This window comes from Scheffersomyces xylosifermentans, assembly GCF_036884685.1.
Source record: "Scheffersomyces xylosifermentans strain CBS 12540 chromosome Unknown RJT20scaffold_2, whole genome shotgun sequence".
NCBI classification, from domain to species: Eukaryota; Fungi; Ascomycota; class Pichiomycetes; order Serinales; family Debaryomycetaceae; genus Scheffersomyces; species Scheffersomyces xylosifermentans.
The window spans coordinates 342,559-369,783 of NW_027042940.1; the positions used below are offsets into that span (position 1 = coordinate 342,559).

At 39.7% G+C, this 27,225-nt stretch overlaps 13 protein-coding genes across 13 annotated transcripts; 6 read left to right on the top strand and 7 right to left on the bottom strand. All coding sequences in view use genetic code 12, as the record gives it.

Moving 5' to 3' along the window:
- Positions 1 to 109: 109 nt before the first annotated feature.
- RJT20DRAFT_125361 (uncharacterized protein) lies at positions 110 to 2,143 on the top strand. The gene has a single exon (XM_064916465.1). It carries the CDS (start codon positions 326 to 328, stop codon positions 1,691 to 1,693), a length of 1,368 nt encoding a protein of 455 aa, XP_064775644.1. The 5' UTR covers positions 110 to 325; the 3' UTR covers positions 1,694 to 2,143.
- Positions 2,144 to 2,489: 346 nt separating this feature from the next.
- RJT20DRAFT_125362 (CCR4-NOT core subunit) lies at positions 2,490 to 5,734 on the top strand. The gene has a single exon (XM_064916466.1). It carries the CDS (start codon positions 2,631 to 2,633, stop codon positions 5,571 to 5,573), a length of 2,943 nt encoding a protein of 980 aa, XP_064775645.1. The 5' UTR covers positions 2,490 to 2,630; the 3' UTR covers positions 5,574 to 5,734.
- Positions 5,735 to 6,647, top strand: MMD1 (isoleucine biosynthesis protein). The gene is made up of 3 exons (XM_064916467.1): positions 5,735 to 5,941; positions 6,038 to 6,098; positions 6,161 to 6,647. The coding sequence occupies exons 1-3, from the start codon at positions 5,861 to 5,863 to the stop codon at positions 6,487 to 6,489; spliced, it is 471 nt and encodes a 156-aa protein (XP_064775646.1). The 5' UTR covers positions 5,735 to 5,860; the 3' UTR covers positions 6,490 to 6,647.
- Positions 6,648 to 7,029: 382 nt separating this feature from the next.
- Positions 7,030 to 7,848, top strand: RJT20DRAFT_133044 (60S ribosomal protein eL34; the record flags this gene model as incomplete). Its single annotated transcript, XM_064918189.1, has 2 exons — positions 7,030 to 7,066; positions 7,514 to 7,848. 2 exons carry the CDS (start codon positions 7,030 to 7,032, stop codon positions 7,846 to 7,848), a joined length of 372 nt encoding a protein of 123 aa, XP_064775647.1.
- A 1,987-nt stretch (positions 7,849 to 9,835) lies between these two features.
- Positions 9,836 to 11,245, bottom strand: RJT20DRAFT_133045 (uncharacterized protein; the record flags this gene model as incomplete). The annotated part of the gene is made up of 1 exon (XM_064918190.1): positions 9,836 to 11,245. The coding sequence occupies one exon, from the start codon at positions 11,243 to 11,245 to the stop codon at positions 9,836 to 9,838; it is 1,410 nt and encodes a 469-aa protein (XP_064775648.1).
- A 1,055-nt stretch (positions 11,246 to 12,300) lies between these two features.
- Positions 12,301 to 14,736, bottom strand: PCL7 (Pcl7p; the record flags this gene model as incomplete). Its single annotated transcript, XM_064918191.1, has 1 exon — positions 12,301 to 14,736. One exon carries the CDS (start codon positions 14,734 to 14,736, stop codon positions 12,301 to 12,303), a length of 2,436 nt encoding a protein of 811 aa, XP_064775649.1.
- Positions 14,737 to 16,199: 1,463 nt separating this feature from the next.
- On the top strand, positions 16,200 to 17,144 carry RJT20DRAFT_138963 (uncharacterized protein; the record flags this gene model as incomplete). The annotated part of the gene is made up of 2 exons (XM_064918599.1): positions 16,200 to 16,575; positions 16,865 to 17,144. The coding sequence occupies exons 1-2, from the start codon at positions 16,358 to 16,360 to the stop codon at positions 17,142 to 17,144; spliced, it is 498 nt and encodes a 165-aa protein (XP_064775650.1). The 5' UTR covers positions 16,200 to 16,357.
- Positions 17,145 to 17,273: 129 nt separating this feature from the next.
- On the bottom strand, positions 17,274 to 18,860 carry RJT20DRAFT_24894 (uncharacterized protein). Its single transcript, XM_064919370.1, has one exon. The coding sequence runs from the start codon at positions 18,573 to 18,575 to the stop codon at positions 17,520 to 17,522; it is 1,056 nt and encodes a 351-aa protein (XP_064775651.1). The 5' UTR covers positions 18,576 to 18,860; the 3' UTR covers positions 17,274 to 17,519.
- Positions 18,861 to 19,842: 982 nt separating this feature from the next.
- Positions 19,843 to 20,817, bottom strand: RJT20DRAFT_2145 (microtubule-binding protein; the record flags this gene model as incomplete). Its single annotated transcript, XM_064919270.1, has 1 exon — positions 19,843 to 20,817. One exon carries the CDS (start codon positions 20,815 to 20,817, stop codon positions 19,843 to 19,845), a length of 975 nt encoding a protein of 324 aa, XP_064775652.1.
- A 967-nt stretch (positions 20,818 to 21,784) lies between these two features.
- On the top strand, positions 21,785 to 22,983 carry CHO1 (CDP-diacylglycerol-serine O-phosphatidyltransferase). The gene has a single exon (XM_064916468.1). The coding sequence runs from the start codon at positions 22,051 to 22,053 to the stop codon at positions 22,870 to 22,872; it is 822 nt and encodes a 273-aa protein (XP_064775653.1). The 5' UTR covers positions 21,785 to 22,050; the 3' UTR covers positions 22,873 to 22,983.
- On the bottom strand, positions 22,984 to 23,725 carry FGR39 (Fgr39p). The gene has a single exon (XM_064916469.1). The coding sequence runs from the start codon at positions 23,636 to 23,638 to the stop codon at positions 23,021 to 23,023; it is 618 nt and encodes a 205-aa protein (XP_064775654.1). The 5' UTR covers positions 23,639 to 23,725; the 3' UTR covers positions 22,984 to 23,020.
- Positions 23,726 to 23,973: 248 nt separating this feature from the next.
- Positions 23,974 to 25,186, bottom strand: RJT20DRAFT_147526 (uncharacterized protein; the record flags this gene model as incomplete). The annotated part of the gene is made up of 4 exons (XM_064918919.1): positions 23,974 to 24,280; positions 24,495 to 24,539; positions 24,601 to 25,064; positions 25,154 to 25,186. 4 exons carry the CDS (start codon positions 25,184 to 25,186, stop codon positions 24,202 to 24,204), a joined length of 621 nt encoding a protein of 206 aa, XP_064775655.1. The 3' UTR covers positions 23,974 to 24,201.
- A 569-nt stretch (positions 25,187 to 25,755) lies between these two features.
- RJT20DRAFT_2149 (uncharacterized protein) lies at positions 25,756 to 26,721 on the bottom strand (the record flags this gene model as incomplete). Its single annotated transcript, XM_064919271.1, has 1 exon — positions 25,756 to 26,721. One exon carries the CDS (start codon positions 26,719 to 26,721, stop codon positions 25,756 to 25,758), a length of 966 nt encoding a protein of 321 aa, XP_064775656.1.
- Between the last annotated feature and the right edge of the window lie 504 nt (positions 26,722 to 27,225).

Below are 27,225 nucleotides of genomic sequence, written 5' to 3' on the forward strand. Positions count from 1 at the left end.
CCTGCAACTTGCATATATCTATCATTCGTATCACTGCCATGTAATTCATATAAAAACCTCCAGAAACACCCTGATAATGGAGAAACATTCCATTCTTCTTTTGCTCACAACTTCAGTAATCAATAAGAATTACATTAATTTCCTTCATACTAACAAAGCAAGAATCTACCCTTTTAAATCATTTTACAGACGTGATTTCTTGAACTATTACAATTTTCTAGATCTCGTCACGTGCAGCCCTATAGTTTATATATTATGGGTCTTCAACAGTTTATTAAAAGAATCCCTATTACGTCTTTTACCCAGTTAAGCTTACAGCGTCAATATGGGTTCAATGTCGACAGCAAGAGGGACGGCAAACAGCAAGGTGGTAGTATTCGTACTTAAATATTTCTGCCAGAGGATTGCCAAACCGACCCTTCGAGCCTTCATCTTTGCATATCTTTATGTGGTTATACCCAAAGCATTGAACCATATCATTCTGTCCATTGCCAAAAAAGATTACAATGCAATTGTTAAGGGAATTGTTGAAATATTACGAAAGGCTCTACATCCCAAGAAATTCCCGATGTTTGCTGCCAACTTGGTTGCTGGTATTAATATCCTTGAACCTTTAGTGTATCTGCTATTGAAGAGGTACGGAGTGACAAGACCAGCCAAAAATTTGTTTCTCTCCACTTTAGTCTCCTCGTTTATATCTGCTGTTATTGCTTTCCCTGCCTATCAGAATCATATGGTAAATATTGGTCGTTATTTTTCACTCGACTTAACACTTTTACTTGCTACTAGAGCGATGGATACAGCTATATCGAGCTCCCTCGCAGGTTATGCTCCCGCCTCACTTGCAAAGCATGGCGATGCAGCACTCTTCATAGCCTCAAGTTCTTTGATTATGTTTGCTTGGTTCTACAACCCAAAGTCTTTACCTCCGGCATATTCCAAGTGGATTACTGCCGCGGCTAAAATGGACGATGAACTTGTAGATGCTCTTAGGGCTGTGAGAGATGGAGACTTGAAGTACGGTGAACATGGACCTCATGAAGATATTTTGGCTCCTATGATGGAAAGATACGGAAAGCCAAAGGAAAAAGGTAACTTTGTTGTTAATCAGCCGATGGACTGTGAATTGGTTCATGCATTCACCACAAAGAATTGTGAATTACATGCCCTTTGGAGGTTTTCTAGAGGCTTTGTATTTGCATTGAAGTTATATGGTCCTTTAAACGCATTAATGCTCTTATTGCCTATGAAGGGCGTTAATATGAGATCAAGAGTACTAAGAGCTTTGAAATCGACAGTTAGATCATCTGCATTTTTGGGCGCCTTCATCAGTTTGTACTGGTACGCTGTGTGTTTGACGAGAACGAGGCTCTTCCCAAAGATATTTCCAAGTACGCCCAGAACTTACTGGGATAATACCATTGGCCCAGCTATGGGTGCGATTTTATGTGGATTTTCATCATTGATTGAGACAGCTCAGCGTCGTAAAGAATTGGCATTATTTGTTGCTCCCAGAGCATTGGGAACATTGGTGCCTTCGGAGCCTTCGGCGAAGAATCTCCGCATTGAAACCTTGGTCTTCTCCTTAAGTGTGGCCGTATTAGTGGCATTCTCTAAGAAAGACCCCAAATCTGTTAGAGGCATTTTTGGAAAAGGGTTCAAACAGATTTTTGATGTTGATCTCTATAGATGAAGAAGGAAGGGGGGCCTCGGTACTGACCAAAAGAACACCTGAAATCATATTTATTTCGAGATAAAATCTTCTCAAAGCTCTGGGAATATAGTTAGACTACCTATAGACTTTCGAGTAGTTCATTTTTGACATTAAGCATTGCATAGTCATAATACACCCAACACACTAGCTGCGAAATTTAATTTAGCCGCATATGCAGCCTTCGAGACGGATTATCCTACATGTCGCATAGTTAACGATCTGAGGGTTCTACATACAATAGGGAAGGTATATATGCTACCAAATACAACGACAAAATACAACGACAGAATATAACAATAAATATAGAGACTAATGAACATACCCACTAATGTAAACTGAGACTAGAATGTATAAACTTGTACTGTACCTTTCAACTTGAGTGCACTCTACCCTGCTAATGTCTTTCCTGCTCTATACGTCAGAACAGAACAAAATTTAATATGTATAACATAATACAATATAGCATACATTATAATATAATATAATGATATGCTTGTCATAAAATTTTCTTACACTATACATACTTGTAACTACAAGTACTACAAGTACTACAAGTCCATCTTTTTGCGACTACCATAGCACTCTCCTCCCTCGCTCTCTCTTACTACTCTCTTTCCTCCCATCTCATATATTCATGCTGCACACAGAGACATGTCTCAATGCGCCCTGAGAATCGCACTTCCCTTCTGAGAGTCTCTTTGTAACCGAGATATTGATAAAAAGATTGTTAGAGCAGGAAGAGAGCGCTTCTTTGCACAAGTATTATTTCTCCATTCTTTACTGCTGCTGCTTATTATTTGTTCTCAGTAGTAACTAGTTGTTGTTTGGTTGAATCTTTTTTTTCTTTAATACTCTGTAACTTCGTCAGCATTTCATCCTGTGCGCTCTTCCCTAACCCTTCACCCATTATAATGAAATGCTGGAAGATATAGAGCACGACAAAGAAACAGACTCCACGGTGATGGAGTTCGACTTCCCGCTTCCCTTGAACAAAATCAGCCAGAATCTCGTCAAACGCCATGCGGACATTGCCCGTTTGCTCGAAATCCCAACAGAGGACCCAGAATTGACGTTTGTTTTCACAACAGTAGCATCATTATGTGACCCATTCACTCAGCCGGAGGAGAGTGAACAAACCATTCTCAGTGTGGACTGCGTTTCCGACTTGGTCATAGCACTTACTTATAGCAGATTCATAGAAACAAATGGTACCAACTCCGATGGAAATGGATCTTCTGCCGTCCCGACGGATTCTCCTCCAACAACTGCATCGAATTCCGTGCCCACAGCAGTACATCCACCAAACCCATCATCAAATGCATCCAAAGCCCTGGCAGCACCCATAGACATCGCCTCCATCAAGTTCGAGTTGTCAATGCAATACTTCACCATAATACGACACATCCACCGGGTATTGAATGCCGAAGACGAACTAGAATTGAGATATGTCAACAACGACGAACAGCATTATGCTGAAAATTTACATACTTGGACTCCGCTGGAAGCCCTACAAAATGAAGACTTCAATCTCAAGCTAGTATACGCTGTAGCTTGCGTGCTATTACTAGCTATCTACAAACTTTTCAAACCTCCAACTGGAGACTACAACCTCACAGTCAATCCATATTTGCATTACTTCCTTAAATTATGGAAGTGCCACACCAACATCATTCTTCTCGGCCTCGAGATTGACCGTAGAATCGAGTTTCGTAATCACAACGAAGACCTAGAAGAAGTCACTCCGGAAGTGATTAAACAGACACTTAAGGGATCTTCCTCCATCCGCTATATTCTCGCATGGATCATCAACCAGAACCCATCACTGTTGTATGAAGAGGAGCAAGATCACTCACCTGAAGAAGAGAATGACATTGAAAACGAAACGCTCTTGAATTTCATTCAACCTCTTGCTAGGAAAAAGGTCAACGGAGGATCTCTTCTGATAGACATGAGACTAGTTATTATAGCATTGTTGATACTCAACTCGGGAATCTCGTTCACCGCGGGTCAATATCAACTATCGGATAAACCTTCAAGTAGTAGCGACGAGGCATCACGAAGGCTTAACCAATCCAAAAAAATCACCGAAATTGGTGATATCTTGATAGACCTTGAGTATGATGATAGATTTGACGAGGACATACGCTACATATTTGAATATGAATACGAGGACTCTGAAGCTGACTGGCTGGATATCTCAGAGGAAGAGATTGAAAAGCTGAATGGTGAGACGGATATTACAGAAGTCACAGATGAAGCTGCAGACAATGCGACTTCTAAAGAAGATAAGGAAGCTAGTGATGTTTCCAGGGCAATAAGATCTACCGATGAAGCAGGAGATATCGAATTTGATGAAAAAGGTCGTGATTGGCGTGATTTACCGAGGGGTGAAAATGAGAAATTTAGTGATTGGTTCCTTGTCAAGGTAAATGAATTTGAAAAACTTGCTAACAAGGGTGATTCAGACTACTTTTTCGCTACTTGGGAAGAACTTGAAGACACGTTCGACTTCTTAAGTACAAATACTATAGAAGGGGATAACGAGGCTGAAAAGAGGATTGGACAGGTAGTGATTAATACAATTTCGAATGCTATTAGAATTGAAGTTGACAAGAAGAATGGAAATGAGTCCATTACTCCAGATAAAATTTACCAGTACTGGTCCTCTCTGGCTTCAGACGAGGCTATAAGAATTACACAAGAGAACAATAAGTTAATTGTACCTATTTTCAACATCACGAAGTTTGAGCTTATGCTTCATAATAATAGTAAATTATCACGTTGCTTGATGGACGAAATGTTGATGTGCAAAGGTTACAGGAGAGTGCTAATTTGGTTCATGACTCATAATCTCAATCTTCTGGCACTTCTTATCGATTATGTTTTTGAGCTATTGGCTGGACTCCGAGCAAACAAGACTAGACAGGAACCTTACCTATTCACGCGACAAGGAGATAAACTTGTGTTTAGTGAAGTCGAGCAGCTGATGTTACTTCATGAGTTTTTAACCAATAGTAGTGTCTATTTGTCAGCAACCGAAGGAATTGAGATTGAGGACGGCTATAAGGTAGTCTTGGCGGAATCTATTGCCAAAAAATATATGACGCTCCTATGTCTCATGGTGAATCAGTTGATCAATTTAAACATCATTAACTTGTCGGCCAATTCCAACTCTGAGAGCAAAAATGATGACGATATACAAGACTACAAGAACGAGTTACAGGTTCTTCTAATTAACTGGGTTGGAAAATTGCCAGAAGCTCGCCAACTTTTCTTTAAAATTAAAAATTCCAATTACGAATCGACAACGGAAGGAAAGGATAACTTGATTGATGAGAGCCTTAAATATAGATACAACGAAAAAGAGCAACTAGCTCTTTTTGAAAAGTATGCTACCCTCACTACTGCAGAAATCAGTGAAGATTTGGAGAACAACGATCACAATTTATTGATAGTCGATGACTTCACTCACAGAATAGAAACCCATTTGCATGCTATTTTAGGTGCAAACTCAGGATCCACCGCACAGAAGTCAATACAGCCAACTAATTTGCAGCAATTGACTGAAGATTTCAGATTCTTCTTCAATCATTTCAATACACTTTGCAAAATCGAATATGTGGCCGAATCTCTTTTCGAAGAATTCGAAAATATTATTTCCACAGGACTGACAGATGGAGTGGCTCCTGTTGGAGTCACTTCTGGTACCAATGGTGGCCCAAAACAGGACTTCTCCGAAGCAGAATTCAATAGTGAATTCCTTAATGGCGAAGGAAAGTTCGATTCCGCTAATGGCGTTGTCACATCAAAATCTACAAAGAAGAAGAACAAAAAGAAGAAGAAATCGAAAAAGAAGTAATTTTAATGACCAAACATGTATTTTTAGTCATAGTAACGACATTGCATTTAAATAGACATTTGTATACTAATTCTGTTTTGATATGAATAATTAATAGTACAAGTATCACAGGCTCGTTATATGTAATCGTAGTCACGTGAATAGAGGTTTAGTATAATATCCACGTGACTCTGACGAATCAAACCTTACGGCATTATGAAGGGGAAGTCAAATGAGTCTCCACCAGGGTCAGCACAGTGCTTGGTCTTCAGATTTGTTATCCTTTGAACCACACTTTCTTCCAGGCTATGTTCAAAACCCAATTGCGTTCATCAATCACTAGATCAATTGCCATGTCATCGCAAAGATTGAGTTCTACTATTACTCCAGTACGTATTTTTCAGTATAGGCTTGAGAAAGTGTACTTCAGGGACTAAATTCGAGTTATATTACTAGGTGATAAAAGATGTACTAACAATTAACAGGTTAAAACTGCTGCTGCTCCACCACCAGCTGCCTCGTACTCCCAGGCTATTAAGGTCAATGGTAAGTTCTAATTTTTAGGAATTGCAAGAAGCAATGCAAAGAGAGAGATACTAACAATTTAGGTTTCATTTACGTTTCCGGTCAAATTCCTTACACTGCTCAGAACAAGCCATTGGAAGGTAATCCAACTATCCAGCAACAGGCTGAGCAAGTAATCCAAAACGTTTCTAACATTTTGGAGGCTTCCAACTCTTCCTTGAAGCACATCGTTAAGGCCAACATCTTCTTAACTGATATGAAGACCCAATTCGCTGAGTTCAATGCTGTTTATGGAAAGTATTTCAATGAGCACAAGCCAGCTAGATCGTGTGTTGCTGTCAAGGAGTTGCCTTTGGGAGTTGACTTAGAAATGGAAGTCGTTGCCATTGAAAAGGAGGAACCAAAGTTGTAATTAATTTTTGACAATAAGTATTCAGCTTCATAGAGGAACACGAATCATTTTAAAATACCAATAATGTACTTGTAGAACGTATATTGATCGGCATTCAACAGAACCCCGCATTGAATGAAAAAAAGATGGTGAAACTGATTCATTATACAACTTCCCTGTGCGTATTTGCTTCTCCAGAATTATCTATTCAGTAAGCTGCAATTTAATCATACATAATCAACACCTCTCTACGGTAGACGTTATCTGTGAACTCACGTGACTTGAAGAAACTCATGCTCTGAACTTGAGCAGTCTTAGGGTATTAACCCTAGTGCGTATTTCTTCACCTGACATTTTTGTCTCTCTGATAACTGGGTGCTCGCTAAGTCACGAGGCCATCTCTCATATACACTACATACACTAAGAGTGAAAATTTTCAGCTTCTATGCGGAGCCAGAGCTGGTAGGGGAAAAATCCAATTGATATATTCTAATATCAACACTCATTAAGAAATCCTTCTTTTGAAAGTTTAGTTAGTATAGCATAATATCATCTTCAAAAATGGCTCAACGTGTTACCTACAGAAGAAGAAATCCATGTATGTTTCAATCCAGTAATTTGTACCAGCGTTGAACTGATGAGGGAAGCCTAGAATGATTAAAATGACATGACAAATGAAAAGTTGCGTACCATAGACCATCATATAGAATTGGAAAGGTCCCTAAATACCAAGACGCAAAGCACTAAGATATTCGATGAATCGTGTAGTAGTATTGATTCCAGTTATCCAAAATTCCATTAGAGTTTGAGAAGCGATTATCATGTAATAAATATAGCTTGTTAGCTTGAGATACTTTGAGTACCAAGACATCCAATCAAAATTGTCACCATTATTGTCAACGGAAGTGCAGATGTGTGTTCAAGACTTCCATAAATATCATTTTTGTACTCAATAACCAGTCATATCATCTAGGTCAAAATCAGTGTTCATCGACTAGTCGGCAAACAGTAATTGTCATTGTACTTAATACTAACAAAATTTTAGACAACACCAGATCTAACAAGATCAAGGTCGTCAAGACCCCAGGTGGAAAGTTGGTTGCCCAACACGTCAAGAAGACCGCTTCTAGAGTCAAGTGTGGTGACTGTGGTATCGCTTTAGCTGGTATCTCCACCTTGAGACCAAGAGAATACGCTCAAGTTTCTAAGACCCACAAGACCGTCCAAAGAGCTTACGGTGGTTCCAGATGTGCCAACTGTGTCAAGGAGAGAATCGTCAGAGCTTTCTTGATCGAAGAGCAAAAGATCGTCAAGAGAGTCCTTAAGGAACAACAAGAGAAGGAAAAGAAGTCTTCCACCAAGAAAACCTCTAAGAAATAAATTATTTAAAAAGATTTAAAATTGTAAATTTAGTCTTTGGTTTAATGGTATCATCTTCTATGTAAATTCTTTTTCCCTTAATACACAATTACGTTACAGTAAGTTCACATATTGTAGTTGATTCCGATTTTAGTAGGTGAGAAAAGGCAGTCTTGGCTTGTTCTACTATATAGTGTTGCAATAATATTGAGACTTAGTCGCCGAAGTTGGAGAAATTACCATTTCGCCATTAAGAAACTATTTAAATCTTTAATCATTAATTGACAATATTGTGGAAAAGTATGCAACAATGTCGCTAAAGCGTGGCGACGCTGTAATTGAGGTAATTGGTCTGCATTTGCTCTTCGTTGCTCCTAGGATTTGCTTATTCCTCTTTATTAACTCTTTAGAACCTCTGTTAAATAGAATGGATAATTTCTATGTGAGTGCAAAAAATAGCGACTGCAAAATGAGTTTGTATAGACCAAAACCAGTGAGATCCGCAAGCTGGGCAAAATGATGGCTGTTAGGTGGAAGAATTAAGACATGTTATATGTAATTAGCCTTGGGTAGCGACTAGAATGAACAATAGGGTTATTTTAAAAAGAAAAAGTATATACTACCATCGACTAAAGGAAAAGGCTCACATTGTAACTTAAGGAACCAATCAATGAGATGATTTCAGCAGTACTCACAGAATTGGTCCTATGGACACCACTGATAGGAAGTAATAAACAAACTAATTCAATTCACCTAGCTCGAGGTGGTCTATTAGCAGGGTCCCACTAAACGAGGCGTATAGGGTGATTCACGGCCTCGCCTGACACTAGTTAATGCTATCAACAGGGTTCTGGTTATTCTTCCGACGCTACCTTGTTTCTTAGTAAGACTCTCGTCTCGGAAACAATTACCATCTCATGCGGGACACTAATCCCGCGCGTAACAACAAGATGATATGATCAAAAAGGGTGCTCGAGGAATTGCTACCAGGAGTATTTGCATTTACCTTCTCACGGCCTTCTTGCAGGGTTTTAATGGAAACATTCTTCCGTCTTGCTCACCCGTAGTAATGCTGTCAATTTTTGGCCTATCATACACTTCATTTCATTTGGTTCGATGTCTTAGCTGTATTCTTAGCTGTATTCTCTTCGCTGTATTCTTCGGAGGGGTTGTTTCGTGGTAGTGCGGCTTCAAAGAAAAAGATAGGCAGAAAAGAAGAAACGTCGTGTTACGTTGCGGCACAGAGGCAGGAACCGTTTTAAATCTTGAATCATTTACCTAATTAGGCCGCAAAACACATTTCCTTATCTACAAGGGTCATCAGACATTACTCATAGTTAGATGGCTGTACTCTGATTCATAAACACATAAATACCGAGATGTGTCTAGTTGTAGAAATGTAACTTCTACTGATACTGCTTTACTTGCTACACTATTTTCTATAATAGAACATTTATATAAACTTATAGATAAAAAAGACTCCTTACAATATGGAATCTAATAGGCTTATGCACTTACTTGACAACACTTACATTCCACCCAAGAAAACCGCAACTGTAGTAAGTGTACCACCTTATCATCCATGCTTAATTGTTCAAGATAAACAAACAGACACTTCAAAATTGAAAGATTGTGGGTGTGCTGACAGTTATTGTGTCAAAGATGCCCCGGAATGGATTCCCAGGGCGAAACGCTGAGTACCTAGCGTCCTAACTTGGGAATCAGCAGATGTCTTCCCATTCTAGTCTTTAATGGGAGGTACAGAAACTTACACCGATGTTAGTGGTTGAAGTCCAATGGTCAACTTTCAGGTTTCAGTTTATTCGATGAGGATATCGGTAGGATGGGTTCTTCTGGTGTGGATTTGGCAGTCGTTATAAATTAGGTTTTAATATTTTCCCTTTACCTACTATACGCACAGTCTTTATTTTTATTTGTTTGCTTCAAATACTGTTTAACGTAAATAATTCTATAGAAATATAATCTTTTTTGGAGCCGTCCAGAAAATCTATGGCCAATTCGGCGTATAGAAGTAGAAAGACTCGTTGTCACTGCTGGTATCACTATTTCGTGTTTTCTCCGAATTGACTACTGTCATGGAGTTAGAATTTTGCAGCGACGATTCATCAAATTCTTTTTTGTACTCATTATCGCTTGTTGAGCTACCGTCTTTTCCATTGGTCTCTGTTGACTGTGGAGTTGTAACTGATTTCAAGGATATGCGAGGATCCCTTCCAATGACAAAACCTGGATGGAAAAAGACGTACAATGTACATGATATAAAAACCATGGTGGCTTCAAGTACCATGAGAAATGCTTCATGTGTGATTAAGTAGCCTCTCCAACCTTGACTTAGCTCACACACTCTGTAGATGCACCTGATATATATTATTATGACACTTATGAGAACAACCAAAGGCATCCATTTGGTCAATCGACGAGATCGGATGTCCTTAAATTGCGGATCATAGAATTTTTCGAGTTCTACCTTCATTTTGCATCCACTAGAAGTATTAAATAGAAGGTGGAATAATCGAATCACTGAAAACCTCACGTTTGTATCAGTTCGGAAATATATTCGATTTACAAAGTCAATGTAGAGGAATAAGAATAGTGTCATGGAAAACACCTGAAAGGCGATACCGGCCACCATAACATAGGTTCCCCCACTGGAGTTTCGAAATTGTTTTAATGCAATTGCAGCCAAACCCCCGCCAATAGCTTGAATAAATAGACTGGTCAAATCACAGAAGATAAAAATATATGAAAACCACATTGGCTTTAATATTGAATAATTTCGTCCGTAAATCACAATCATTATCGCTAAAAGGTAGTATATCCCAGCCATTGTGAAAGCTGGTGCCATTGTCAAGTTGATAATTTGTACGAGATACATACTCTCATTGGACCAGTCATCAGCTGCAAGACCACGAGCAAGGTAACCAGAAAACTCCAATCCAGAACCAAGAGCAAGACAAATGCTGAAGTAAATTGTCTTAAACCTGAATCCCAAACCACAATGCCAAAGGAATACAATTGCAAATAAGGTTGCGAAAAGAAAGTTACCACCTTTACTGAGATATATATCATACAAATTTGAATCCCACTCAAGTGCCTTTAAATTAAGAGTTGCATTAAACATGGCATCTGTCACAGTTGGAAATGCTTGGGTATGTGTAGCCGTAGCGAGATACTTCTGACCACTGATTATTGTCATGGAGGCCGCAACACCACGATACTTTCTAGATAAGAAATATAACGAAATGGTGTTAGTTTCGGTGAGTGCAGAATGTTCAAGCTCTGTTAATGTTCGTAACAAACCTGGAACATTGGTGGGGTCAATTGTACTCAAAGATGTACTCGTTGGAAGAGACTTCGGCGTCCAGGAGGTGACGTACTCATTGATAAGACTTTCCATTTTTCACAGATTTGTAGCCTTTCAATTATATGTTATACAAAAGCGATTTCTATGGTGCTCATTTAAGGGGTAGTTGAAATACTTTGCTTTTCCAGAAGATGAAACTACCTTCAATAATGTTAGAAGACCAAGCTTGGCTGGAAATACTCCAATGACTTGCTGAGCTCCGGCAGGTCCGAGAGAGTACTTGAAGAGACAAGTGTTACTCTGGAAGCGAACGACAGAACAACTATACGCCTATACAAGCTAGTTAAATTTCAAGAGGGGACATTTCATTAAAATGTTGAAGAATGTATTACTATATATATTCAGGACGGATGATCATAAAATTGTCAACTCTATCCGGGGAAGTTAGCCTAGCATATACGGGATATGAGACAAAAAGAATCTACTATAGAAATTCTTCTCCCCACTGCATTGACATCCTACTAATAACTCCGATGATCTTGCCTAGAGGACGATATAGGCTTATTTTTTACACACTCATCGGGGAACTCCCCAACTGAGTAATTTTATTAAAGGGAGTGCAGCATTCATTTTAAGAGACTGTGGTAGGTAATGGCTCGGCCCAATCTCACCAAAGCCTTGTAGTAGGGAGAGACTTCGGAAAATGAATTGCGCCGTAATCTAAGCCGATTTATGTCCTAGCTAAACTTCCTTATTGAGAATAGTGTGAAATTATATGGCTAAGGCTTGGTTGTAATAACTTATTTGGGAGAACAATGCTTAACCCATTCAGCATCTTAGCTGATGCAAGTATAATTGTCACGCATTCAAGTTTACGTTGTGTATGGTAGCAACAAGTTCTCCATCTCCACTTAACTACAGAACTGTTACATGCCACCAACTTACGCAAGAGATCGCCATTGTCATTCTCGAAATATTTAGGACTTATTTATTACTTATGATTATAGATAAAATGTCATAAATCGGAACTTATCTTATATACGAACTGTAGAAATGAAAAAATGTATATATGAAATATGCTGAAAATTCATTTTGTTCTCTGGCATGTGATAGAGCCCACTATAGTCCTAACAGATTATTTTTCTGATCTAGCTTTTAATGGCATCCTTCTTGCTTGCCGGACTGTTGACATCGGCTGTAGATCCACTGTTGTTAACTAACTCATTAGTGATTTGTTCCCGTTTCCAGAATCTGAGCAACAAATCACCGTAGTTTTGTAAATCTTCAACTGAGATCATAAGCTTGAAATCCAATAATAGTAAAAATTGCAACTCTAGATAATTCAATTCCTCCAATGGCAAGCCACCAACTTTAGCGTAACGAAGATTCTTGTAGAATATATCACTAAAAAACTTAGATGATACTGTAATCCCAGAAATAATAAGTCTGTGAATGTTATATGAATCCATTACGAACAACTGCTCGGCATCACTGGATGCAGCTCCTGTTTCCTCACTTATGGCACCACCAGTGCTACTTCCTTGAGCGGTCTTTTTCTTTTGATTGAGATTATTGGCCTTTTTTGCAATCCTATCGAAGTAAACCAATAATGAGAGAAATACTTCATTCGTGACAGGGCAGTATTTCAAAACTCTTGCCAAATATGCATGTAAGGAAATGCCTGGAACATTAGTACCATGGAATGCTAACACATTGGCCAAGTACTTATTCTTCATTTCATCATCCTCGTCGTCATCCTCGTCATCATTACTATCAATATCCACATCTTCGTCATCATCCTCGTCAGAGTCTATATCTATGGCGTTGCTGTGTGAGTTTGTGTCATCATTGTCATCTATTTCGATATTGTCTTCTTCTTCATCACCCACATCCACCACATCGACATCTACAGAAGTTGGGCCCTCTGTGGGAAGCTGTTTGGATCCTCCTTGTGCCGAGTTAGATGGACTACCATGGTTCGAGGTAGCTGAATTAGAGGCAATACGCAATCTTTCTCTTTCTTCACGTCTGGCGATTCTCCTCTCCTCCTTCAACTTGGCTTTCTGTACTTTCTTCAAACGCTTCTCTTCTTTTAAACCCTGTCTGATTGCGATAGTGTTGTCGAAATGGTTGGGGTGAAGTTTGTCATTAGCCTCGATAATCTTGGTAAGGAGACAAGAGAGCATGAGGATTAAATCATTAACAGGATAGTCGACAATATTCAAGTGGCCATCGTAGATAAGTGCATCCGTATCAGTACTATTCGTATTGGCAGTGCCGGTATTGGCGCTGGAGTTTATATTATTAGAATTGTCATTGTTTGTCCCATCACGAATCGAGAGATTGTGTAAAAACTCCTTGTATGACATGTAGTGGTCCGGTTCGGGTTGAATGTACTGACTCTGGAGCATCTGCTGGTGTTGCTGTTGGTGATGCTGTTGCTGAGGATGGAGATGCTGAGGTGCCTGTTGGAGATTTTGAGATGAATTCGAGAGGAAGGTTGGTCCTATTGCACCCCCTTCAATACTAGGTCCAACTGTCGAAGTCAGGTTTGTCCCACCTCTATTGGAATTTTGGTGAGAAAAGGAATTTGGAGCTGAACCAAAACCAGCATTTGCTGGAAATGAACTAGGAAATCTTTGTTGTTGCTGTTGATTAGATACAGATGTAGTTGGTTGAGTCAACGATGCGTTACCAAAACTATTTTGGGGTGTGAACAGAGAAGATGCCAGCGCAAATGAGTTTCTATTTGAAGTAGAATTCACCAGATCTTTCGATACCGTTGTTGTGGGAATCGCATGCGGTATTAAGCCGCTTGGCTTGTAGGAAGACGAAGACAATTGGCCTGATGGTTGATTCTGAAAGCTGTTCTGGGAGATGAAGTTATTGGTATTGGGTAATGACGGGGTGTACGAGTGCACTGACGAGTATGAGGTGCTGACAACAGTTGGAGTGTTGTGAGAGGAAGGGATGTAGTTTATGGAATCAGTGGCAGGGGTAGAGTAGTTGTAAGCACCACCGCGGTACGACGACGATTGGTAAGGAAACAAGGGATTTAGGCTGTTGCCATCATTGGAGGGAGTCGGTATGAATTTATTTCTGTTATTATCGGTGATCTGGTTGCTGTTAATGGAGGAAGTAAATGAGTCCATGTGGTCTGACAGTGATTGTGGGTTTTGGATGCTGTGTTGGCTGTGTTGATGTTGTTGTCCCTGGATTTGCTGCAGTAGCTGTGCTTGCTCCTGTTCGTGGAGAAGAAGGTGGTTACGGTGCAGCTGCTGTTGCTGCTGCTGTTGGTCGTTCATATGCTGATGTAGCTCTTGGCTGTGGTGTCCATGTTCTGGCTCTCGTTCCACCTGGCTGGACATTAAATTTTTCGTAAGGTTGGAAATCTGAGAGGGTGGTTTGGAGTGAAACGACGATGCCGACGACGTCGCCGTTGAAGAGGGTTCGTTCTGCATCGCCACTCGGTGTTCGGATGCTATGACGGGAGGTTTTGATGGCTCTAGCGGCTGCTGCTTGTTTTGGAATCCGCTTTGTTCTGGGTTCGTGGTGGTACTTCCTCTGTTGAATGGCGAGCTCATTGAGTGGGGGTGTGTGTGTATAGTGGCCGGTGGGAGAGGTGTGCGGGTGCGGTACAATCTGGCGGCAGAGGAAAGGGCGTGAATGGGATCAGGTGTAGGAAGAGTGAGCGGTGGTAGGTAGTATCAATGGTAGGGTGGTGGATTGGGAGAATTGGTAGTGTTTTGAAGGTAAAAAATTGGTCTATGTGGTTGTTGTAGGCGGCAGGCAACGATCAGCCGCAAAATAGGCAGTTTTGGCAGTGTGTCAGTGGAATTGATGGGGCTGTTTTGTTGGTGTGTTGCCCGTTTCGTTCTGGTTGGAACAGCGTCTATTTTCTATGGAGTCTGGTGACCGTAGTGTAGACGCAAGAATATTGGCAACCAAGCGATATAATGGGGAGCCGGATGCTACGAGGTTGGTGCTGTGGCAGACACTGACTCGGTCTCGCTACGGAATAACTACACTATATCGACAGACGATGATGTGAACATCCAATAGAAAGAACCGCTTTCAGAGATACATTGTACATGAAGCTTACTTCTTCCTACAACCGGATTCACAGCGGTAACGGAAAAAAGAGTGCACCTTAGAAGCGTTCCCTAGAGATCGTAGTGCGGCACGGGTCTATTCCAAAAAGTCTGCAACCGTAGTGGGAGCAGATGACGTATGGCGGTTGTGTGTATAGAACGTGGGGGTCAGAGGGAGGGAGGAATGGGTGGAAAATGGGATGAAGTGGGGGTTGGTCGGATTTGATGTCAAAGATTTGGATTTGTGGAACCAAGTGTAATAGCCCACAGCACCCGGGAGTATAGAGAGGTTCCGTTGTAGTGATTCTAAGGAATGCTATAGAGAATTCCCTACTCCTGTTGTACCTTCTGTGAGTACGAAAAGAGAGCAGGTTCACCTGGTAACCGGAGTGCATATATTGCACGAGTGGTAACAGGACATGCATCGACATCGTGTAGAGCTATTGTTGTTATATTAAGCTAATTGAGCTGATCCAGTATCTAACCAAGCGAGAGGCTTCCTTCCTGGTGCGAGAGAGATCTCCGTTGCGGTGGGGAGGCCAAAATCAGTCTTGCGAGCTTCATGTCAAGATTGGCTTGCTGCTAGATATTATCAAGCCCCTTTTCATCGATGAGCTGCGAAAAATGTGTAATGGGATTCTTCGAAGATGCGAAGTGCCAAGGACTATCAGTATTACACTGACTGTTTTGATTTTGAAAGGGCAATACTTATGAGAGAGTTTTCCATTTTGGCTAATTCGGAAAAGCTTAGTTTTAGTTTGTTGAAACTTATACATTCTTTAAAGATTTGAACAATTAATTGAAAAAAATTACCTTAAGCAAAAACATTTCTCCTGTTGTAATCTTCTCTTTTCAGTAAATATAAACAGGCAATCGACTTTAGACGAGAATTGCCTTTTTATACACTGCAAATAAGTTGGCCACTGACATTAAAGAATTAGTGTTTGTAAATGCCTCTGGGAATTGCTGCAACTATACGGATCCTTTATTAAACTGCATACAAAATTAGTAGTGCACTTACCAGAATCATCAAACCATTCAAAACCCGGTAACTTACAAAGAGAAGAATAGTTATATACGTCGTTGTTCAAGTTATATATTAAACGTTAGAAGGATGTCTCTCGCTTCCAAGATTACATTTGGACTCACTTGTGCCTCTGCTGCAGGTGCTTTTATTTTCATTAATTATTCCCAACAGTTGGAACGTCAGGCTTTGAGACAGGGCCCTATTAAAGACGCTGCCAGAATTCAGGCCAAGATGGATAGAGAAATGACAAAGAAGCAGCTAGCCAATGATTTGGAGCACAAGGAGCAAATGGAGTTAAGAGAAAAGTATATCAAATTACAACCGTTGAATTCCGAGATTATTACGGGAGAAGATAACGAATAGTCAAATTTAGATGGTCAATATCGACAGGATCCGTAAGCTGGATCGTGTTCATCTACAAGAACCGGATAGAATTCATATTGTAACATGCCATATAGGACATCGACTTGACTACTTCAAGTTTATATCTAGAACCCCTTTTATGAACCAACTAAAATCTGTACATAGCTATGCACGCTGTATATATCATTATTAATGCCACAATTAACGTCTCAAATTCTAACTCCTACAAAGGTCTACAAATGTTTGTGTTCTTGGAGACACCAGAAGGTGGGAATCACGTATCGAAATAAAATACGGATTTCTGATGTACTATGATGCACAATCTTGCTTATTCTACGAACTTAATCCTCTTCATGTATATCATCAATTCATAGATTTAACTCTTGCTTCAATCGACGCACCAAAACGGTTTGTCAAAGGTTTAGAGAAGATATTTGATCGTGAGCGAATCTGTAACCAGATTCTGATCGGGCCAAGATACTATATTGAAACTTTGATTCATGTTCGATAGTTGAAAGAAAGAAGACAACAATTCATAAATTCGTACTAAAATTTTTCTTCATAAAAATACACTGAACAATATATGTTATACACAGGATATCTTATCAACTGTAGTCCTTTACTTTATGTAGTTACATTTCTATAGTGTTATTACTGTGCTTTAAGTGTGAAGTAAAATTGTAGTGGTACTAGTATATATTATTTAAGATATGATTATGTGGAAAAAACCAGGACGAAACCGATCGACATTATCTATTTTTGTTGGATATTAATACGTATTTAACCTTTGAGACTAGTTCAACTAGACTATTTCAGAACCAGTGGTGATGAAAAATGGTAATGTAGCAGCATTTGCTATATATACATGTAAATTAGACTATATGTGCTAATCTTCCATTTTTCCCAACACTCCCTCGTCAAATGAGGTGCTCGCTTCTTCTTGCTTTGGCTCGTCAACTTCATCAATAATACCTTGTATGCGAGGCGAGGCATCAAAAGTAGAAGGGACGAATGCTGTGGCTGTAGGTGGTATTGAAGGAGCGGCCTTATATGATGGCGAAGGTGACTTTAATTCTGTTTCATTGACCTGTCCGTTGGGAACAGACATTGAACTGGATCTTCTCTTAGAGAGGTCCCCTACAGTTTTTGGATTATCCAAGTAACCTCCAATTGCAGGAGAAGAGGACATACCAATATGTGATTTTTCAGAAGGAGGATACTGCGAGATGGAGTTTGTTCTATTATAGTTAATTTTGACATTTTCTCTGGTGTTGAACGCTTGTGTTGACGCAGCTGATGTTGGATCAAATGCATTCTTGAATTTGGGCTGTTTATCCTCTGCCATTGGCGGCGTTGGAGTATGTGAAGAAGCGTTAGTTTCGGCCGTATTGCTAGGAGAGAATGGCGAATTATATCTCGGATCGTCTGAGTGTTGCGGTTGTATGTGTTGATCTGGTTGTGTTGTTGAATTTCTTCTGGAGCCAGTGGTTTCATTCATGCCAACTAATATACTAGCGGCTTCCAACAATTGTACCTGTTGATGTTTGGATATCAAAAGTTTCTTGGTCACATTCCATTCGGGGGTATGTTCCCAGAGATGCTTAGCTAATGAAGAAATATGCTTGTAACCTTTTCCACAGGCTTCACAGCGAAGTTCTTCCTTTAATCTACCAGTTTCCCCCTCACTTATTCTTCTTACTACAAATTCTCTGGAAAATAGAGGAACTGATGTGGACAAGGGTGCATGTATATCTGAAGATCCTGGAGACATGGAATGGTGCAGTTGATGGTGTTGCTGATGGCCGTTAGTGTGTTGGTGATGATGCTGTTGGTACATTGAGTGATTTCCTTGATTTATCTGCTGTTGATGTTTGGCTGGGATGGTGTAGGGAGTAGCACTTGAATTACGCCTGTTGTAATTATACAGAGTACTGGAAGTCATATTTTTTGGAGTTTTTAATGGTATATCTATAATAATATGTGTGATTACAACTGTTCACCTAGTTGACCTTATTAATGAAATTGAAGTTAAGGACTGTGAAGGTTATGGACAAGCAAAAAGGGGCGGTGGTGGCTCTTTTGGGATTTCTTTCGACACTTGGTGATTCGTGGTAGACCCGCTTGAAACTCTTGATCGGCAGCTGTGGCAATGTTTTAGTTGAAATCGACGAAGAAACAGAGGTCAGTTTCTTGTTCACTCAGTATACTGTGGGCACTTTAAAAATGGTGGAAATTGCAGTCAACGGGAAGCCAGATCTGCACGGTTTTTCCAAACTATTTTACAAAACAAATTACAGTTTTTGTCTACCTATCACACCCAGTCGTTCCTTCACTACTGTCGTATAACAAAGTCTACTCAACTATAGCAAGTTTTACTGAATGTTCACTTTCAACACCAGGGTCTTCGACTCTACCAAATTTTTTGATGGTAACAATTTTTCTTTCTTTTGGTCATGTGCAGGTGTCTTAAAATTTTTTTCGGCTCACACATACTTAAATAGTTAATGTGCGTTTTAGGTGAGCCACAGAGAGTGAGTGAGAGCAGAGGAGAGCACAGGAAGAGCAATGGATGTGGAGGGAGATGGGAAAGGGGATGTGGAGATTGCGTGAAATGGGATGGGAAATGGGCTGGAAATTAGGGAAAATGAGTTATAAACCGCGATTTTGGCTTGGAAACGGGTCTTTTTGGCGAGTTTACCCAAAGTAGCATACAATTGCATCGATCTGTTCTGCCATGTATGAAGTATTCCTTCTCACAGTACTAACAGAATTCACAGCACTCACAGTACTGAGCTGTGAAACTGTACGGTGTACTGGTTATGGAAAAAAGGCTGCAAAGACGACGATTATGTAAAGGAAAATTGGAATTAGACTTAAAAAAAAAATAAAAAAGAATCGCCAAGTCAAGTCGTTCACGTGACCGCGAATTGGATTTTGCATTCAATTTCTGATTAGATGTGGTGCTGAAGAGGGAGGATATTACAGCAAAAGGAGCGCCCTGGGAAGCATATCAAGAGTGATAACAGTTGGGGAAAGACTGAAAAGTGTAGAGAGAAAACTGCAAAGGAAATCAATGCGAAATCAAGAGCGAAATTTGCATTTTCTATTCCATTTTGACGTACATTTTGTGTATCTTTAAATATAATATATAACCACACCACAACTACATTGCTGAAACTCTAAAATATGAACTGGTCGTCGAGCTTTTGTCAGAAACCTTCTGTATCAATAATGCCATCGCTAACTGGCATATCCTGGCTGTTATTTGTTGTATCAGCTAGGCGGCTCATATCCACGTCCGCAGTGCTCTGGAAACCCTCTTCTGTTGAATATAGTATTCCTTGGATCTGCTTGGCGAACTGAGGTACAGTCAATTCGTCTATTTCATGCAATTTTTGGTGTTCCTCCAAATCGTTGATGTGCTGGATCAAAATCTCGATCTCACGCAACTTGTTAAAGTAGAAATTTCTTTCAGTTTCCAAACTCTCAGAAGATATTTTGTACTCCTGTAATTCTTCATTTAGAGAGCCAATCTCCTGGCGTGTTTCAGCCAATTCTTTGCTTAATTGGGTGACCTTTGAGTTAGCAGGTTGGTTCTGAACTGGAGTAGCCGGTGCCATCGAAGATCTGCTTGCTCCCGCAGCGGAGGAAACTCTACGAGGATTACTTGCAAGGCTATTACTTATTTTTGGAGAGGTTCCTGCTGTAATATAAGACTTTCTAGACCCACTCATGGAAGATGTAGAGGAAGTCCTAGAACTTGCAGAACGCGCTGTATTTGTGGTATCAGCCATAACATTGGGAGCTGGACCACTGCTCACACGCCTTTTCGATTTTGCATCGTAGTCGTCATTGTAGCCCTTATTGTCTAACCAGTATTTTCTGAACCATTGCAATAACTCCAAATTATCTTGTAGTCGGCATTTAAGCAACTTTTCAACATCGATAACTTTGGTTATGTTGTATTTGTTGAACGAAGCCTGCAAAATCTTCCAGTTCAGACGGCAATCGTAGTCTGTTTTGGCATCGTACTTGACTTTATTCATGGGTATTCCGCCTACAATCGAGTCCATGAGTTGACAGAAGGCTGCTCCTGTTCCGCATTGCTCCACCTTGGTATAGTTAAGGTCTAAAGTTGCATTGAGCCATTGGAGAAGCTCAGCTCTAGATTCTGCTACTACCATGACCTGAGTGTGCGTCTGTAAAATCACTACAAATGACTCCAAGTCTAGCTTAACAACCCTTCTCCATGCTATACTGGTGCAGACGACTCGTTTCGTGTTGTTTACATTAAAGAATCGAAATGGATAGGAGCCGGTATATAGTCCAAATTGAGCAGGAGATCCATGACGCAATATAAAAGAATTTGACACCCATAACGCAGTATATAATGGTAAACAGCAAGCGTTGTAGTGCATGTGATTTTATTCATGGCCAGATGTCAGGTACAGCCTTTGGAGTGACGAATGGTGACCAATGGAGACGAGATGAGAGGAGATAGTTACTACTGGAATCACGAATGTTGGGTGCTGGGGACCCACTGAAACAGCGAGCAACAAACGGCAAGGTTAGGCTGGGGAGAAGTGATTAATTGTGAATTATTACGGAAGTGTCATGCATGTTGCAAGACAATAGCTCTTTGCTGGATTTCTATGGATCTCTTCCTACGGCTTTACAATGGAAGTGAACATTACATGATATTATCGCGTAATGAACCAGTTTCATTGTATACAGCGTGAAGAAGTGTTAGCACAGTTTGATATAGTCATATATTATGATATGTACAGTAGGTTCGAGCATTGCCCGTAAGAAATAGGTACCATACATACTATGTGCACTGAGTTCTGAGATTAGACTGTTATTAATGGGGCTTGTGCGATGTTTTTTCTATGTCTTAGCCTCTCCCATCACTCTCACATTCTCTTTCGTCAGTACATTCACTGAAATCGCTATGGTAATGCATATGTTCTGAGCAAGCGTGGACTGCCTATTGCATCTGGTGCAAGCAAATATCGTTGGCGCCGTAAATTGCAGTTGTTAATAGTGACAGTGACTACTATTGTTGGTAGTACTAATAATATTAATACTGTAGAATATATAAATACCCCGGACAGTCTTCTTTATTTAAAAAAGTCATTATCACTTCTTTCTCAATTGCTGTTGAATTATATATAAATATCTATATATCTTCTCGCACCATCGACTCCCTTACTACAACACACACTCATATATATATAGATCTTTTATGGTCTGTCTGTAGTACTGTCTCATTATTAACTCATAGTTAATTATTATTACTAGTATTCCTGGTGAGATCTCTATATCCAGTCTATTTAATCTCTTCACTATTTGTGACTCGTGCACCCAAAGAAATCATACCGTGTGTTCTAACCCAAGCTTGATTTCAACGCCAAAATATGTCTGCCGTAACCTCTAGCTTCAAGAAAAACGAGTCTGCCATCGTGTCCGACTCCGAGATCGACATCTCCAGCGACAAGGGCGTCTCAGACATCCCTATTCCCAACCCACCTATTAGACGCTCGTCGTCGTTGTTCTCGTTGACCTCCAAGGACTTGTTACCTAAACCCGACGAAAAGGAATACGCTGCTTTCATTGATGACACTAGACACTTCAGTTTGATCCGTAACTTGCACATGGCCGACTTCATCACGTTGTTGAACGGATTCTCGGGTTTCTATTCCATCATCTCATGTTTGAGATTCACGTTGACCGGAAAGAGTCACTACGTGCAAAGAGCCCATTTTTTCATTTGCTTGGGATTGTTCTTTGACTTCTTCGATGGAAGAGTCGCTAGATTGAGAAACAAATCCTCGTTAATGGGCCAAGAATTGGACTCGTTGGCTGATCTCATCTCGTTCGGTGTCAGCCCTGCCACTATTGCTTTCGCAATTGGCTTCCAAACAACCGTCGATGTGTTGTTCTTGACTTTTTGGGTCTTGTGTGGTTTGACTAGATTGGCAAGATTCAACATCTCAGCTAATAAGATTCCAAAGGATTCGCACGGAAAGTCTCAATACTTCGAGGGTTTCCCAATCCCAACCAACTTATTATGGGTTTTCTTCATGGCCATTTTGGTCTACAAGGACTGGATCTTGGATCAATTGCCAGGTGGACTCCTCTTCCAGGACACATTTTTTGAATTCCACATCATCTCCATTGGTTTCTTCTTGCAAGGATGTGCCGAGATCTCCAAGTCTTTGCATATTCCAAAGCCATAAGTTAGAGAGTGAGAGTTGGGAGGCTCTACGAGAGTTAAATACAAAATTTTTCTATATATATATATATACATGTTCATAATAATAAGTGCCCCTATATTCTATCTATTTGATGTTTTCTTGTATCCTTCCGTTTAGTGTTTTTTTGTAGCTAGCTCTTTTCAAAATCAGGTCTTGTAAGTGAAACTGATTCGACATGTCTGAAGTCCGTTCCTTCGTATATTCCCGTTTGTAATTGGTTGTAAACATCATCATCAAAATTTTTTGGATCCAATAACCCTAAATCTTTGACATTATACGACAAGCGATGCTTATGGTTGGAGAAGTTCATGAGATGGCATATTTCCCAGAAGGACTCATTGATTGGTTTCAATCTTAGGAAGTAGTTGATAGAAAATTTGAGTGATTTCGATCTTCCCGCCACGTTGACATTTGTGATATTTAATTTCTTACACTCGTAGTGGAAAAGAGACAACATGTAAAGCAATTCTTCATTCGTTGCTATATGAGTGAGTAGCTGGTGGATCTTGTCAGAAGTAGCTGCGTTTTCCAAAGCTTTCTGTTGGTCATCGACTGTCTTAACAAAGTTTAGCGAATTTACAACAATGTTGTTGTTTATGAAATTGTTAGGAGGAGAAGGCTTTTTGTCCGTTGTAATATTAGTTTTACTCGAATAACTATTGAGAAGAAGAACTGAACTTCTATTGAAGGTTCCAGGCCGTATTATTGTTCCAGCTCTAACAAGAGCCATCCTATTGAATTTTAGCATATTTCTGTTTCAAGGATTTGCAGATATAGACTGTGACTACCAGCTTGAAGACTTTACAACGCGATACTACGAAGAATTCAACAAAGTATAATAACACTATTATCAAATAAGAAACTTACTTACTATATGTTCTCTAGCAAAAACTTCGTGGAGACCGCACAAAGATTCGTAGTGTCGCATTTTCTTGTCATTAAACTGTTTGGGACAAAGTACAATTGAGTGCTACCATTACATTCTAGCCGCCCCAAGCTCCCTTATAATAAGGTTCCATTTTTCGCAACTTTTCTCTGTGATTTATATTATCAAAACTCTTGTTAACGACCATCTTCTTAAGTGACCAAGGTTCGTGATCCTGAATTGAAGTATAAACTGGATAACTGACCACAGGCAATTCCCTGAGTTTTGATCCCAAATACATCAAGATCACTCAATAGCCCTCTCTTGTATAACATTTTATTAGTGTTATAGCGGCTAAGTGGTATTCATTATTCATAAATATAATGAACGCCAGAGAAGCTGATGTACCAGCTGGTAACAACCACCAACTTAAGTGTAAATATACTTTAGATTTGTTGATTGAAGATACTAGGATCAAATTTACTGGTGAGAACATAGATGTGGCGTTTGATCTCTTTCACTACTCTACGATAAGATTACAGGAAAATTTAGAAGTCAAGACTCTACCCTCCAACGTCTTCGTTCAAGACTTTGTTTCCAGTTTTCCCATTATTCTAATCAGTTAATCAAAGCATCTGCTCCAAAGCGTAAAAGGCACTTTGCGAGAGACATCAAAGATGTGAAAAGGTTCAAAGAGAAGTTAGACGTCATCACACTAGATTACGGTTGCACTACTTACAGAGCATCCAGGAAGACCAAGCGACTTGGGACCAACTTACAGCTTCTATTGAAGAGTTGGAAGGAGCATTTGTGAAAAGCCTTACTAACTTGAATAGAGCACTTACGAGAGCTCAGGACGCTCAAGCATTGCCAACTGGACCAAAAGTTCATTAGAAGTTGTCAAGTTATATTGGCAGAATTCGTAAATATCCCGTGCTTTAAATGGCTTCTGCGTCTGTTGTACCGAGACCTTTTCGATATATACTACTTCAATGTTATACTGAAATTTCGGAATTTCTGTGACATAATCCGTTAAGCAGAGCACACCTATTCTGGCTTTCGAGAGACATTCGGGGATTTTGCGATGAAGAAGGAGAAGATCTATATCATATATGTGCAACTCGAACGGCATGTATTTCGGAAGCTTTGTCATGCAAAACTCAGAAGGGCTAAGATGAATATCAAAGAAGGGCTGCATAATTATTTCTCGTAACGAGGATTCCTTACGCATACGGTCGTTTCTATGACTTATTTGGAATTTATTGGGCATTTTAGTCTTCCATGCTGCTTGAGCATATTGCGCAATATACTACAAGTCATATTACACATGTACCCCAAGTATTCAGAGTACAAGAATTGTAAAGATCTGATTATAATATCATGAGGGAGGTATCTGACCTTGCGACGAAAAGCATTCTTCTTTTTACCCATAGCGCTAATACTTAAGATAGTAACTTCTTTGCACTTTTCATACTTCAGCAGTCTGATAGAAGAACTGGGATGCCATTTATAATGGTAATATCTCGGTTTTGCTCTATGGGTATTGCTTTCTCCCTATTGTAGTCGGATTTTCCTAATACCTATATCCCGTGACTTCAGGAGAGTCTGCATAACTTTACATGAAGACTGCTGCATTTACGCACATTATTGATGTGTATTAAGCAAATTAGGAGAAGAATTCCTTTATTTTCGGGGTAAAGCTTATTTTCTTTCGACTAGAATGTAGTTTTGAAGAGAGAGTTTACATGACACTACACGAAGACAGAGCAAAATGCGTAGAAAAGCGAATAAACCCCCATCATCTCTTCGTGATATGAATGCTTATACAGGAAACTGCTTTGATATAAATATACATACTGCAAAATTGATTCTACACTAACGGTGTATGAGTTTGTAGCTGTACTTGCCATCTTTTCAATAATCTTCTCCGGCAACATACTAACAGCCAGCTTGTTTTTTTTGCAACCATCCTTATCCGATGAGTGGTTGTAGTTGTTCCATTATACAGGTTCAGAAGCGTGTTGGCTTATAAAATCAAATGTTGTGAAGTGACATGCGAACTTATCAACCCAAGGATATAATCCTCCGTTAAATATCAGTTCCAGACCTTTCCGAATAAACCTTCGCACTTCTGTTATAGGCTCGAAGTTTCTTTTAAGATATTGAATTGAGGTGTCATGGAATATAATTTTATTTATCAGTATTGAATGCAATCGAGATCTCGGAGTTTGTAGGATGAAATATTTTAAGCTTTTGGGATATCGAATGTCGGTCAACTCGTCTATTACTACGTCATCCAACTCCAATTTCTCTAACATTGGGGGCAATTGAACGTCTGGTTTAAGCAAATAGTGAGATACTGACCTTCTAAAGCAAAGCTCACGCAAATTATTTGGAAACACAAAATTTCTTCCAATCAAGTAGTAGTGATATCCAGGTCCGAATCTAAAATGCTGAGGGTATCCACCAGCTGCTGGAGAGAAAGTGACATTTTCAATATCGTTAAAGGTAAATTTCAATGCTTTTAGTCGAGATCTTTGCAAAGAAGATACAAAGTCAATCAAAGATACCCAATGAATGGGCGTGAAATCAAACGAGGTGCCTCGCTTTTCGATTGTTAGTTCAGAGAGATTGGTTGGCAACAACATATGGTTTAAAAAGTCCTCATGAATTAATACCAATTTGCGCAATCTCAGGCCTCTCATGTCTGTAAATTCAAGATTATTCATGCGACTATGGAGATATAATTTTTCAAGTCCTGGTGGAAGTCTTGGAACGATAACTTCTCTTTCGTCATCCGGTCTTTGAGTAAATATGGCAGAAAGGATCTTCAAGTCTTTGGGAAGATCCTCCAAGACATCAAAGGAAATTGGGAACGAAGAGCAATTTAATCCAATTAAAGAAGGGAATAATTTTTCATATGACGAGAAATCTCTTGCATCGAAGACAATGATGCCACCCGTCATTTTGATACCCTCTGGGAATCTATCATCACCCTTTACACGTCTGATAAGGTCATGGACTTAGCACAATATGAGGAAAGGCAAGGGAAGCGATTTGTATTTGGAATTATATGCTCCTTTGATTATTTAAGAAAGATTGCACCTTATTCATTCCTTATTTCTATACACTTACAGCCCAACATCCAATCACTTCAGTGCCAAGGAATGACACACTTGGAAGGGTGCTTATTGCTGCATTTACTTACGTAGGGTGACTGCAAACCTAATTGGACCTCGCATAGGTAAAAGCTTTATCTCTAATGACAGTTTGAGGATCGCAATACTTGATGTGACATTGTTATTTTATCACAATTAGTTCTAGGTGATTGTTGGTTAACCCTTTTGAGTCACGCATATTAGATATTTATACTTTGTCAAAGTAGTCAAGTTGTCTCCACACACTTATGAGATAGGACGTTCATACCTTCTCTCTGTTAGAATACTTGGTATAAGTCAGTGGGTTTGAAA